This window comes from Falco rusticolus, chromosome 6, assembly GCF_015220075.1.
Source record: "Falco rusticolus isolate bFalRus1 chromosome 6, bFalRus1.pri, whole genome shotgun sequence".
NCBI lineage: Eukaryota > Metazoa > Chordata > Aves > Falconiformes > Falconidae > Falco > Falco rusticolus.
Genome location: NC_051192.1, coordinates 20,870,096 through 20,885,803, shown reverse-complemented (window position 1 = coordinate 20,885,803; position 15,708 = coordinate 20,870,096). Strand labels below are relative to the sequence as shown.

Here is a 15,708-nt window from a genome sequence, read left to right as displayed (position 1 = left end):
AAGCAAGCAATAATACTGCTCTCTAAAAGCCTATTTGAAAGTCGGAGTTATATTATTTTTCCTGGAAATGCAAATCTGTTACACCTAATGTTTTCTTGGCAGGTCATATGCTGCATCATGTGAAGATTGGATTAAAGGTAAAACAGTGTGTCCATCAAATCCCCTCCATCCTAATGGAAGCAACGATTCAGCCAATTACTCGCACAGTGCTCCGAGTTCGGCTGAACATCGCTCCTGACTTCACGTGGAGTGATCAGGTAAAAATAAAGGAGGTGGAGGCAGGATGGGAAGCATTAATTTAGCTTCAGTAAAGGAGATGATCACAGGGAGTCCATAGCTGTTTGGATAAGAAAAAAAGTATTTATCTTAGCCGAGAAGCAAATTTGATAATAGGAATGGGATGACTGTTAAGACTTTTGTAGAAAAAAGCACCCAAAGATCTTCCTTTTATTTCTGTTAATTATTAGTTAGTGCAGTGTTTAAAACATGTTGAAGTACATGCTTATACTGAATATTAACAGTAGTCAAAGATTTGAGTTATACACGCAAAAAGAAGCAAGAAAAAGCAAGACACAGAGAGCTGTCTGTACAATGAATGAATGTCAAACAGAAAAAAAAGCCTTGAGGTACAGTTCATGCATGCCAAGTTCTGCTGCTCTTTACAGCTTTACAAATATACATTCACAACATCACGGCATGCATTTTTTTCTGTTGGGATTTGTCTGAACAGAAAAACTGAGATATGTTTGGAATTATATTCATCTATATTTTATGGTGCAAATTTGTATGAAGAGTTGTACTTGTTGCACATTTAGATAGACCCACACCCTTTGATTCAGAATCTGTTCATTACAAATAGATTTAAGATGTAAGATAAATGTAAATGAAATACAAATGTCCACATGGGGGCATTGTATTGTTGCTGGTACTTCTGAAACTTTCTACTGAAACAAGGGAAAGACACCTCAGTGGGCAAGCATATTTTTCTTTTTTTATGCTTAGGACATTTACACTTTAAGATAAATCATTCTGAAAGGTGGATATTAAGTATCTGTGCTTTTACTAAAAAATATTTTTAAAATACCCTTAGATTACAAATTTACCTTAATCATTAGTAAATTAGAGTTTTATTCCACAAACGTTTAGATTATTTTAGAATTTATTTTCTCTGCCTAAAGGCTTTTTCTTTTCTTTTGGAAGTTTCAACAAGTTAGCTTACGAATGAGAGATTAATGATCAAAATATAGAAAGTTAGATTTTGTTTGCTACCTGAATTTATTACAGAAATATTTGAATGGATTCCTAAAATGAATTATAACATGATTTATTTTTTGCTGCCTTACTTATGTGCAATACTTCAGAAGGCAAACAAGCATTACTTTCTAGGATTGAAACAATTTTTTATTATTCAATCTTTCATCCACTTCACCTGTAATATATCAAAGACAAAGAAACTCATGACTGTTCTTCATATTAAACTGTATCTTAATACAAAGTAATTTCTCAATCTGCTTTTAGTTTCTTCTACAAAATGTAGCTTCTTCTATATTTTTACAAATTGAAAAGGGGTCCACACATAATCATACTTTCTTATTTCAATTCTCAATTTCTAAAGTTATAGCAAAACTTTAGCAAAAATCTATTTTCTGCTGTTTTTTCCCTTGACACAGTTTTCCTAATGGTTGCTTTAGAAACATTATGACTGTTTTATCAGGTCAAGTTAAGGAGCTCTCTTTGTGTGAATTTATATATTGGTACTCATTAAAACTTGGAAATCTTTTTGTTTCTTTTTTATTTTTGTAAAGTAGCTGTTGATTTTCTTGTTTCTTCAGTAAATGAAACTTCTATCACAGCAAATAAATAAAAAAAGCTGTTAAATTTTAATAGTCTCTAAAAATGACTAACAGTCTTTTAAATTCAACCATTGACACTGAAACTGCTCCATCATCAAACAGTATTTTAGCAAGCTATTAAGAAGACTATAGAAACTTATAGGTATAGCTGTAATTGGTACAAAAACATGCTGCCAAAAAAATTCCATTCAAAGAGTGGGAGTAGTGAAAAAAAATCAGAATATTAAAAACTGAAATACCATACTTAACTGAAACACCTTGCTTAGCTAACATTTCATGGTTTTAAGATAGTTCCTTTATCTGGATACTTATTTCTAGAATGATCTCATCCAAATTTTGCACTTGTCTTTACAAGAGATAGAAGATACATTTTTGTAGTCATGAGATATGACATCATCTTAATTTTTAATGGCTGCAGTTTTCAGTGCTGGGAGCTTGTAAGTTCAGTAAAAGCATGTGAACCATATCCCAGTGGAAAATACTTACTATATTGTTAGATGCAAAGGACTGTAAACAAACCCAGACAGAGCAAGTAAGCCTTACTGCAGCCAAGAGAAGTCCAGCAGGGATACAGAATAACACAACTAGTATTAATTAGCTGAGTTTTAGGGCAGTGGTTGCCCAAAATACAGGTATGTGTCAGTTCTTAAGAGCTCCCTAGAGTTCTTGAGAATCATTACTGGAGAGCGTGTTGTGTTGCCTGTTTACATATTGCCCTTCTTTCCCCATGCAGCTTTGTCACAGGACTCTCCAAAACTAAGATGCTGTTACAGTTGATAATAAAAATTCTGAGCTTTAAACTTTATCACCTTGCTTAATTCTTCTTTCCTCTCTGTAAATTCTCCTAAACCCTGATAAAGTAATAGTCTCACTGTAATTTTTCAGTGTCATCTGCAGTGACCTCTGTCCTTTCAGTTTCAATGCTTCAATTCCATGAAGTTGCTAGTGAAATGTAAATGTAATGAAAATGACTTAGTCTTTACTATCCATCTACTTATCTATTGTGTAACCATGTTGGAAAAGAATTAAAAGCACCTTAGTTCTATTCTTAATATGTATTTTTGTCTCCAAAAGCCAATAGACTGTTTTCAAACACATACACAATAATGAATTATGCTGAAAATAGTGTATGCTGTGAGAATCATTACCAGATTCCTGTAGCATTAAATTGCCATTAGGAGCAACTATGTGCTTTGTGGTTTTTCCTATTAACTAAAATTTAGGAATAATTCCAACTTTTTCTCATCTTCATTCTGGTTTTCTACCTTACCACAGTCCTCATAAGAAACCTATGTCACTTAATAGTATGTCATCCATAATCCTTTACTATACGTTTTTCTTTTCCTAGAGATTTAAGCAAAATGCTTGTACATTGGCACAAGTCATTTATTCTGACAAAGAAGCAAAAATTCTTAACTGATCATCCCATCTAGCTATGATTTGTGGCTGGCATTGCAAAGTAAGGCACACAACAAAGCAAACAAAAATCTAGGATGGAATAAAGTGTTGCCAGATGGCATGGGAATCATCAAGAGACGGCTCTATTTATGTTCTTCCCACTTCACCTGTAGCAATAACTAGATCTACAGCCTTCTGAGTCCACTTACTCTATCTTTCTAGAGGAAAGTGGAAGAGAAAGAGGAGGAGAGAGGAATGTCACAATTCAATGTCCAGTTTTTCCTGAGATAATGTTTTTAACTGAAAAATGAGCACTGGATAGCAAAAGACAATCCTCTATACAGAACCTGAAGACAGAAGTACAAGGAGGAAAAAGGAGAATGTGTCCTTTTTTAGCAGCCTAGAGAAAACCCTGGGAGTTTAGTCTATTTATAAACAGCTTAGGCACTAGCTTCAGTTGCATTTGTATCATGTCCATTTATATTATAAGTACCTTAAGCAAATCCGTATTGAAACATAATCTTTACACAGACTGATCCAATTAAAAATGCTATATTGCTCTTACCTCTGATTTCTATATTTCTCTATTCCTTTGTAAGGCTACATCATTTAGGAATATATCCAATATACCCAGCAAATCACGAGCACCTCATTACAACTATAACAAAGCCATCTTTTCCATTCTTAAAGGTACACGGCACTGTTGGAGAGCCCTGGTGGATTTGGGTAGAAGACCCTACTAATGATCACATTTATCATTCAGAGTACTTCATCATTCAAAAAAAACAGGTAAAGGATTTTATTCAGAATCTCATAGCAAGACAAAAATAAAGTTAGTTAGATGTGGATTTATAAGGTCAAACAGTATTTTGACCTAGGTAGCACAGCTTTCAGTTTCAGATGTACGTTATAAGCTTGGACTTCCACAAATATGTTTTCTAATCTCAGATGTCCCTTTTTGTCTTCCCCTTTTGGTGGCATAGTTATTTCCAGGTGAAAAAAAGAAAGACTGTAATAGTTTTGTCTGTTAAAGAAAAAGATGAAGAGCCAGTCTTATTTTTATCTTTTGAAGTCCATGGAAACAAAATCTGTTCCCAGTAGTGAAATATTTTACAAAGATGTGACTATTTTGCACATGGAGTTGCACACATACTTTATTGCTTTGTGTTGGTAATGCTTATGGAAATAAGGCAAACTATGATTTTTCAAGTTACTGATTTTTCTGTGCAGTAATTATTCTCTACACATTTGCATTAGGTCATTACTAAAGAACCTCAACTGCTGATGTTCACAATCCCAATTTTTGAACCTCTCCCTTCTCAATATTACATTCGAGCTGTGTCCGATAGATGGTTAGGAGCAGAGGCTGTATGTATCATAAATTTTCAACATCTGATTCTTCCAGAGAGACATCCACCCCACACAGGTAACTTCAAATTTGATCATTTTGTTTTAATTCATCTTGCTTATATTGATTTTCCTTATGATAGTGCAATAAATCTCTTAACTTCTGCTTCATCATAGAAAAACATATGGAATTCCACTTTGTGATATATTTGTATTATTGAAACCGTTTCTTTACAAACTTTAGAGCTCTCTGAAATTTTAAATTCTTGAACAAAAAGGAGCTCATTTCATCTCAGCATAATACCAGCCTTCTAGTTACTCCAGGTTCACTAAAAACCATAGGGAAATTGAAACTGTCATATAAAAATGAGCACATCTCTCTGCTACAGTATGTTTTATCTTAGTGCTTGTAAGCATTACATTTCTTCTGGACTGGTTAAAAATAATCTTAGAGTGGCTGTTTGTATTGTTAATGGCATTCAGCAAAGAAAAAACAGTTAAAATTTTGAAAATATGAAACATTTTACTATTTTTACCAAAATTAATTCATCATAGCAAGCACTGTTAACAGTACTTACCATCGCGTTTCAATTCCGCACTGCTGATCAAGTCATGTCCTTCCCCTCCCCCTCCCTTTTTAACACTTGGCACAGAAGCATATGTTTGTGTTTTGCTTCTTTTTTTTCTGGATACATAAATTGCTTTATACATTCATTGTGCCTGATGTCATTGTAAAACCTTTCTACTGTAATTACATTTGGCTCATCTAGCAGTCTGTGAAGTGAGTGCCTTCAGAAATACTCAGTTCTCATACGGTGTTGTCCTTTGGCATGCATAAATTCACATGTGTTTGTGAAGTATTTAGCTATTGTTATACTGTACCTATGCTGTCTGGAAAAGCATGTGTAACCTTTTTATCTAATTGACTGATCACTGACTACTATTCAGAAGAAACAGAAAGATATTTACACATCACCAGTTATGGAGCCTCTAGGATTTATGGTAATTGATTTCAATTCCCATCTGGTTCCCACTCAACAATGAAGTACATAGAGGCCCTGCTAAGCAAAAAAAACTTCTTTCTCCTCAACAGAGCCCAAGAAATCATAGTTTCAGTGGGAATGATAAAACAGCCATAAGGTATCAGTGAAAGGCATGTGAAGAATATTAGGCATCATTGCCTCAGTAGATTTTATGACTCCCATATCATACCTTAATGTGAAGCACCCCAAAATGACAATGAGAGCTCCAGCCACAAAAAAAATCCAACCCAAAACAAAACAAAAAAAAAAAAAACCCAACCACCACACTTCAAAGCAAGCATCTGCATAGCAGAATCACTGCAGTCTCCTTAATTTGGTAGGATTCCAAATCCAATCTGGTTATATATATCATCTTCTAAATTCCACAATCTCTAATTGTTTGGGTAGCAGATGCCCTGAAGATATATTGAGAATCATAGATTGAAAGGCTGTTTGTTTACTTGTTAAGATTGTCTTGAATTACATGTTTAAGGGATTAGATGCAAAACTGAGTTGAATTCATCTGAATTGTATTACTCCATCAACGTCGAAACTCCAAAGAATCCTTCCTTCTCAAATAGATTTTTTTTTTTTTCTCCTTCAGTCTGAAATTTACAGACTGCTGTTCTCCAACTCCGCATTCTATTATCATAAGAAGCTGGACATACATATAATCTAATGCAGTGGGTTTAGAACTTACTACAACTGGGTAAAAAGGAAACAACTTTAAAAGAAAGATTAATTTATGCAAATGGCTGGTTCACAGCTATCAGAATACTAACTACAGTACTTGCAGAAATACTTCAGAGCTATAAAATGAACTTTTCATTATTCCTCATCGAAGTTAACAATGACCCAAATGTGGACTGTGTGTCATATGAAATATTAAGTAAAACAATTTCCAATGAATGTTGTTTTCCACTAAAGTACTGGTTAATATCTTTATCTTCATAATAAACTATGTTATGTCATGATATCTGTTATCATGCAGTTATGATTATTTTGTATTTTCAGAGCTTCTGGATCTTCAGCCTTTGCCTATCACAGCCTTGGGACATCGGGAATATGAAGTCCTATACAAATTCACACATTTCAACCCTATCCAGACCCAGATATTTCATACACTTTATCACACAGACTGTAATGTTCTTCTTGGAGCACCTACAGGTTCTGGAAAAACTGTTGCAGCTGAATTAGCCATCTTTAGAGTTTTTAACAAGTATCCCACATCAAAGGTTTGTAAAATAAGTTTGCTATAATGAATTCATGTAGGAGTGTTTTCAGCAATACAAAAGCCTAGAAAAAGGCTATGGGAAACTGAATTTTGCTTTCTCCAGTTTATACCTGTCTAGATACAAAATGGTACTGCATTATGTACATTATGTTTTTATTTCAACTTTACATATTAATCACTGTACAGCTAGAGTTAAGTCTAAAAACATGACATACAGGGATGCTGGATTTCCTTTTCTGTACTTACCTGCATTTCCTGCTTTAATCTCCTTCTACTAGCAGTAGTGTTTTGTGGCTGTTAGTTCCCTTCCATGTGAATACAGCTAGCCCAGTCTGTCTCTTTTTTAAACAAATAAGTTGCAATTAATTACTACAAGTCAAGTTTCTGTTCCACCTTGCCCCTGTGTTTTGTTTCTGAAACTCCCTAAAAGCTGAACAACTCAGCTTTTGAGGTTTTGTTTTCAAAGTGAATATATATGTGTAACTTGACTTAACCATCTTGTCATAGCCACATTTTAGCTTAAAAGCCTTTGGAAAAGATATTTGTATCAGACTGTGGGATATAACCAAAGAATAACCTTTGAAATTAACAGAAATCATGTGCATAAATCCCTTATTCATCTTTGAAATCTCAATATCTTCATGTAATTTGTTAGTCCAATTGACATAAACAAGACACTCGTACATTTTCAGCTTATCTATTAGACTTACAAAATAGCCAATTCTCAAAGGAATATATATTTTAGGTTTTAATAAATCTGAAAACCTGGCTATACATTTTAAAGAATTTATGTGGATTCTACATGTAGCAGTTTCTTCATGTTCAAAAGCTTCAGAATATGTAACCATAAATCTGTAAATAAATATTGTTTCTACTTGTCAAAGTATTCCCCCCTGCACAGCAGGTATCTTTGAGGAAAATACTGTAACATTTCCTTAAAATAACCAGCTTTTTAATTTAATTGGTAATGTTTTAATAATTTAATGACGTAACTAGAAATCAGGTAAGATATTGCTTGCTGGAAACTCAGATTATTTCTGTTCTAGAATGTTAGCTTGCAGATTTTATAGTCCTGGCAATAAATGGCATTATTTATATAAATGGATTTTGATATTAAATTTTGTGATAAATACTTTCTTTTCAAGAAATTACTCTTTTTTTTTTTTTTTTAATTCATTTGCTTGCTAATGGCTCAGGAAATAAAGCAGTATTTTCAAGTGTTAAGCCTGTTTTAAATATAATCCTGCTGTAGGTCGTTTAAGGAACTCGAGCCTTAATCATTTGATAGACAATGAGTATTTGCAAATCTCACAAGTACTAAATATATTTTTTTTTCATTGTAGGTACACTTAATAAAGATTTCTTGTTTAATCTCTGGTTTTGCATCTTTTCTTTTGCAGGCAGTGTATATTGCGCCCTTAAAGGCACTCGTTCGTGAAAGAATTGAGGACTGGAAAGTTAGGATTGAAGAAAAACTTGGTAAAAAGTATGTTTCTCCTTACCTAATCAGAGAAATGAGAAGCAAAAGAACAGCCCATCAAGTATGAATAAAATCTACAGAATACTTCTGAGTATTTCATGATAGGTTTTGATTGTATACTATCCTTCAAATTTATAGTACTTAAAAAATAAAAAATGCTATCAATGGTCATTGTTGTGATAGCAAAATCGAACCTAAAAAAGAGATACACCCAGCTACTTTCATTCTCATTACTAGCCAGTATAACATATATGAAGATCAGATTTCTCTCAATGCATATCTTTGGAAACTGAAATTGCAATCCAAAATAAGCTTTCTTTAGAAACCTCAGCTATAAGGAACTCATAAAAGTTGCGTGAACTGTATTCTAGTATTCATATATTGTCCTTCATATATAAATTAGATGTAGTATTCCTTGGTAACATTAATTTCTTGATGATCTTCTCAGGTGCCGGAGTTCAGCCATTACTTTATAACATATAAGGTATATCAGTCATGTTGATAGTTTCCAAAACTATACCTTCTTGAATTAAAAATATTATCCATGGGATGCATTATTTAGGGCCTTTTCCTTTCCTGTATATAGCTTTTTTCCTAAGTTAAAGCTCAAAGCACACCACAGGTTCCAATAGAAAGAGGTGCTACTCTGTGTACATGAAATTGCCAGTGAGATTCCTATTACCAGCAGTGACATTACATTTTTTTTATATATTTTAGTGGCCTGTGAGGATAAATTATTTGCCTCATACCTTTAAAATATTTTCAAGTAATGTTTCCTTTTGAAATTTACTCTATTACTTGTGACTGGCATTTTGAACAGAAGATACACATTACGCTGAGGAATTCTATTATGAGGAATTCCAACTGGATGTAGAAGTGTCACAGAAATGTCAAAAATCCATTATATTCAGACTGAAATGATGGTTCATCTCAAACGTTGTTGGTAGAACTTGAAAGGGCAGTAAGGCAAACAGCTGGAAAGACTCTGCTAATCTTCCCAAAAAATTACCTCAGCATAATTTCTGCTCCAGTGTTAATGGAACTTCATCAACAAATGCAGATATACTGCAATCTAGCCTCGTTATTCAAACCAGAGATCTGTACAGAACAGCAGGCAGCAACTTGGTAGCTTTCTAGAAAGCTTTTATCCTGGCTATGACAGGATGTTATGATTCACATTATATCATACTAATATTCTTACAGTATCTTCATTTTGAAAAATTAACCATATTATATGGTTAGGGACTCGTATTCATCGTCTTCCTTTTATATGGTTTTGCTAAGGAATTATGTTTGGTGTTTATATGGTATTTGCTAGGAAAACAGATACACAGGTTTATTTACTTTAAAACAGTTTTGAAAATCTTGTTAGAAGTATTTGACCAAAAAGAAAATTACTTTATTTAATTTTGTTTCTTCACTTTATGTTTAGGACTTAGTGTTGGAATGCTGAGATGTTCTAAAGCTTTGTAAAGACAAGCCACCATCTTTCTTGATTACAGGGTTGTAGAGTTGACGGGAGATGTAACTCCTGATATGAGAGCTATTGCCCAAGCTGACCTGATTGTTACTACCCCAGAGAAGTGGGATGGTGTCAGCAGAAGCTGGCAGAACAGAAGCTATGTTCAGAAAGTTTCCATTCTTATCATAGATGAGATCCATCTGCTAGGTGAGCATGTTTTGTTTTTAATTAGAATCATTGCTAAATTTGAAGTGTGCTGGTACGTATGATGTGGATATACTTTTTGACATCTGAACCTTTTCTTTTTTTCTGTTTTTCAATGGACTTTTCATTTACTAGGGGATGAGAGAGGCCCAGTATTGGAAGTGATTGTGTCTCGGACAAACTTCATTTCATCTCACACAGAGAAGCCTGTAAGAGTAGTTGGTTTATCCACTGCTTTAGCAAATGCTAGAGACCTTGCTGACTGGCTAAATATTAATCAGGTATGAAAAATGTTTCAGAAGATGGATGTGTATTTGTGCTGCAGAAAAACAAAATAACAATTTATAAGACAATTCAAGGTTAAACTTGAAAAAAATATTTTCTTGTAGATGGGTCTGTTCAACTTCCGACCATCGGTACGCCCCGTTCCTCTGGAGGTGCACATTCAGGGCTTCCCTGGACAGCATTACTGTCCTCGCATGGCTAGCATGAACAAACCTGCATTTCAGGGTAAGCAACAAGCTTCTAGACCTTTTCCTTCTTTCTGTGAAAGAAAAAAAGACTGAGCGCTTTACACAGTTCATTTGCAGCACATTTACAACATGTGTTACTGTATGTACTCTTGGCATGTATAGGGGGAATCTGCTCCGCTAATGGCCCGAAGCTATTTGTCTGAAACATAAAGCGTGCCACAAATGCAACATATAACAGAGGAATGTAGTGTATTTAGAACAGAAGAATAAAATTAGTGCTAATGAAGGGGAAATAAAATGTGTTTTCTCTTAGTGTTTGACACCATACAGAAATATTTGTGTAAAAATATTTGAAATTTAGAAAGTAATAAAACCATTCATATTATTAATCTGCTGAGGTATTTTCATATGGACCCACTGTATGTAAGCATTAAAAAAATTGTGAACAGAAGTTGCAAGTCAGGCTAACCTCCTATAATTCTAGTTTCAAAGCAATAACCATAAAATTCAGAATTTGTAGTGCATCCAGATATGCTTCTGTTTTCAATTTTTTATTCTTAACAAAGCTGGCAAGCAGGATAGATTTAAGAAAAACTCATATTTTATTTGAACATGTTTTGTTTTGGTTACATAAGGAATATTTATTGTATCAATTAAAAATAACCTCCAAAATAAATTTTGTAATGTGAACTGCTGTTGATTGTGAGGTGACATTTGTGAGGTGACTTTTTAGCTGCTTTAATTAGCCTTATGACAGAAGCAAAGTATTGATTGTGGACTAGAGACCAATCTTGACAGCTCAGATTATTTACACCTCCACAAGAGCATTGTACAAAAACACTAATGAACAATAAATCTGTCTTGGGCTGTTCTGCCACACCTGTTCCTGTAGCAACAAAAATCCATTAGATGCTGGGCTTTTAAAATGTATAGATATATTGGGATATATAGTTGTAAGGTATAAATACACATGAATTATTCTATTTCAATAATTTCAGAACTGCATAGTGTCTGTATATGCAGGAGCACATGCGGGGTAGTATTCATAAACTGGGGAACAATATGTGACGGTGGATAGTATGAAATAGTTTTCAGAAATCAATACATAATTTTAATTGCTAGAATGAGAATTACATGAGAAAATACACAAATGGATTTGTGAGAGATGTAGAGAGAGTATTTAAAATTCTATGTACACCTGTTTGTACTTCTAGTGCTTGTTGATGTTAGAAAAATCTGTAGACATATGATTTATTGAGGGCTTTTTTCCCTGCTTGTTTGACATGATATAGTCAAGGTTATTTTAGCATTTTCATGGCAATACTTATTCCTGAGACCATAAAAATTTCGCTGCAACCTGAAACTTCTCAAACATGGGCTGAACAAGAAAATGCTTTTTTAAAAAGTCCTAAAACAAATAGATTTAAATATATCAGACTAATTAGTAAACAACAGAAACAAAGTCCTTTTGTACCATAATGCCCACTTTCACAGCAGCTATTGCAAAGTCACTTTCTACCTTTTTCACCTTTTCTGTTTGTGGTAGATTGAAGTGATCCTTTGCAGGCAGACATGAGTTTATGCAGTGTGGCATAAACTCTTGGTCAGGCAGAAAGCAAGTTTTGGACCTTGATGGCACTTAGCTTGACAACATATCCCAACAGGGTAGAAAAAACATAACATACTTATTAGGCTGAGATAGAGAAATTCACAAGCTTTGAAGTCTAGAAAGCTTGTCCAGATTTTATGGTGGTTTAGGCGGGTGGGGTGGGGGGGTGTCCTAACTGATTCTCTTAATTAGCTTAAAATGATTGGTGGGGTAGCATAACGAATGAATTCAGACTTGACTAAGTGTAGTTATGTGATCTTTGATTCAGAGAGACGGTATATGCTCATCTCCGTTATATCTGGCAGAATAGAGACCAAACATACATATCTGTGTATCACCTGTAAAGAGGTGTATCAGCTGTCTAGGTATTGCAAAGAGAAACTCTAATTTTTGTCATTAAAGGGCCTAATTCTCAATTTCTGTTTTCCTCAACAGCAATTCGGAGTCATTCTCCAGCCAAGCCTGTCCTTATTTTTGTGTCATCCAGACGTCAGACAAGGCTTACTGCCTTAGATCTGATAGCTTTCCTAGCCACTGAGGACGATCCCAAACAATGGCTGAAGATGGATGAAGGAGAGGTAGAATGATTTTACCTGTATTATTTGTGCTTTCCTTCTATTTTATTGATGTATTTTTGAAAAGAAAATACATCTAGAACAAAAGAGTCATTTGAGGGTAGATCTTGAAACTGCTATGCATATGCTAAACTTCAGTATATATTAAAACTGGTGTCAGCATTAAGACTATATAAGCATCTTTTCAAGATCTGAACTTTAAATACAACTCTTTTATCTTTGTTTTTTCTGCTATCTATTATTAATGCTGGTTCACTTGTCCCAGACAACATGTATCACATGGTACAAGTCTTTGATACAAGGATAAGACAAAGAATATAAGAAAGAAGACTAGTGTTCTCCGAAGTTTACAGCTGGAATTTAAACTAAATCTTTTTCAGTGTTTTAGGAGCAAAAGCATCCTTCTCATAAGGTAACTCTGTGTAGAGAGTTATGTATATGCATATATGTATCTGTGTGTATATGTACGTATGTATATACATGTGTCTATCCATCTATATTCATACATATATATAGATAGATACACAGCAGAACCAACCCTTTAGGAATGGTTCAGTCTTGCATATCAATGAAATAAATCAAATGTTATTTAAAAAAATAGGATACCTTCTGCCAATATCTTTGTTGTAAGAACATAAAGATTACAAAGTCAAACACTCAGATGTTAAGCAATGCTGGAGTAAATGTTTAACTTTTTATTCTTTTTCAAGCAATATAATTTTAATTACATTTTCTTGTATTGTTTCTCAAAAAAATCCTTCTTTCATTTATTGCAAAATATGAATGATGGTCAAATAATAAACAACCATTCAATATTCTCTTTTATCTGCATTCTTCAAAATGTATACTAGATTTTATTTACTGCACTCAGTTCAGCACCTGCTCTGAATACAGAATTGTGTATTTCCTTCTGGACTAATGGTCCTGATTATAGTGTATTATTGCCTCAAAACTGGTTTTTTGGTTTATACTCAGATTTCATAGATTTTGGAAGTTAGCTTTTTCTAGTGGTTGCAAATCTTGTGCATAGGAATTTCTGTGATAATATAGGGCCAAAATGCATCAAAATACGTGACTCATACATAAAAGATCCAAATTGAATATCATATGAGTATTTCTATATCAACAGTTGTATGAATAGTTATACCATTTTATACCAAAAATTATATGCCAAAAAGTGTAGCTTTCTAGATGAGTTTTTGGGGGTTTGTTTGCTCTTTGCAAAAAACTAAAGTGTGATTTTCCTGCAATAAAGCATAACATCTGTATCCTTGCTCTCTTAGATGGATTTTAAAAGAGAAAATGGATGTCTTGGCTGATAAACTACGAGTACTAAAGCATGTCTCAATTTGATGCTGCTTTTCTAACTGTGTAACCTGTATTTAATGTTTTCTTGAGCATAACAGAAACATTTCATATCAAAAATATTACCGCATAGTAGAGTACTCTAGCACCTTGTGCTAGTTGGCTGTAGTAATCTCACCTACAACTAGAATATGCAACATCCAGCTTGCCCTAAATTACTTGCATTAATATAAATAGCTTCCTCATGTCCTGTGAGCCACTACTGTCCTGAAAAGAACTGTAACTGAAGCTTCTTCATTTGCTGGAAAAGGGTTTTCAATTAAGAGTCTTTGAATTTCATATGTTTCAGAATAAACCTGTGAAGGTTTTGAAAGAGGAGCCAACAAGGACAAGCAGACTTTGCATTTATTAGTTTAATAATATTTGCATATGATTTGTATTTGAATTAATAAGCCAAATGTTTGGAGCATAAGATACCTACCAAGTTACTCAGTTCTTACTACATAAGTGTAAAGGACAGGATTAAGTCCTAAATTGTTATATCTTACCCCTATTATGCAGAACACAGTTGTGTTTGAAGTACCTGCAATTTCAAGTTGATATTTATGGGACAGGTTTGTAGTTTTGTGTTTTAAATAAGCATGATTAGCCTGAGTTTCATTCAACATTGAAGCAAAGGACAAAGCTATAGTAGTGCTACATACGTAGCATATGTGCTGCTTAATTCTTTATCCATAATAATTTTATTTTATTTAAAAAGTCTGACTTCAAGATATATTAAACTCAGGCTTCAACTGGGTGAATTATACAAAATTCTCTCCATATTGCTATAGCATTTTTAAGCATTAGAAGTAGAAATAGTGATGCTTACTTTATAGTAGCTATTCCCTGTCTTAAACACTTGGCCCAATATTTCAAGTGCTTCTCAATTCCATGTGGTATAAAAATGGACTAGTTAGAAGACATAAATTGTTGTTGCCCTTAAACAACAATTTTTGTTGCCTGTCAATTTTTCACGTTTGTTTTTTTGCCAACCAGTGTTCCTTTAGGGGAACTTACAGACAAATTACTTTATTTTCAAAATACTTGTAATTGTTAATTGTGAAGTATGTTGAGATATAAGACATTTTTCATAAGTGGTTGTATACAACATTTACAAGCTTTACAACAGGCCTTGGCATTTTTCTTCATTCAGCCTTATTTGTATGATACTAATTTTGACTGACATAAGAATCCTTTGAGAACTCATTGCTTAGTTTTGTTTAATGGTGTAATTGGTTTTTCTACATGATAGCCAAATGTTGGTCTATGTTTGTGTTAGCTTCCCAGTGTGTAGACTTCATAAACCTTCTTAAAATGCTGTAAACAATGCAATCTATAATAATACCTGGAAGACTGCTATTGAGGTAGACAGATTCTTAGAGCCATTAAAAGTGAGTTTTCTCTGTTACCCTACATGTCAGCTTTTCTGTGATGGTAACAGAGAGATTCAGGCCTTGTGGGACGGGGATTGGAAAGGGGGAGAGACCAACACTGATATTTGTTACTTGTTTATCAGCTATGCCATCATCTGAGCTTCTCTCCTCTTCTGCGTACAGATTCTCCCTGTAGTGGTAGTGCCAAGCCATGCTCTCATTTGGATGGTTCACAAGGGTTCCGTTCACAAAACCACACTACTTCTTTTCACAGTACTCTCAGATACTGGGCAAATCCATCCCCATCTCTGCCACCCAGCTCCAAGTCCCA

At 34.0% G+C, this 15,708-nt stretch overlaps 1 protein-coding gene across 1 annotated transcript in view; it reads left to right on the top strand.

The window, feature by feature from the left end:
• The window catches only part of ASCC3 (activating signal cointegrator 1 complex subunit 3), a 281,127-nt gene that overhangs the window by 201,515 nt on the left and 63,904 nt on the right, over positions 1–15,708 (top strand). Inside the window, exons 22-30 of the mRNA XM_037390923.1 lie at positions 103–257; positions 3,942–4,040; positions 4,509–4,677; positions 6,635–6,855; positions 8,255–8,340; positions 9,837–10,003; positions 10,136–10,281; positions 10,390–10,510; positions 12,518–12,660. Coding sequence (XP_037246820.1) covers positions 103–257; positions 3,942–4,040; positions 4,509–4,677; positions 6,635–6,855; positions 8,255–8,340; positions 9,837–10,003; positions 10,136–10,281; positions 10,390–10,510; positions 12,518–12,660 — 1,307 coding nt within the window. The remainder of the gene's footprint in view (positions 1–102; positions 258–3,941; positions 4,041–4,508; positions 4,678–6,634; positions 6,856–8,254; positions 8,341–9,836; positions 10,004–10,135; positions 10,282–10,389; positions 10,511–12,517; positions 12,661–15,708) is intronic.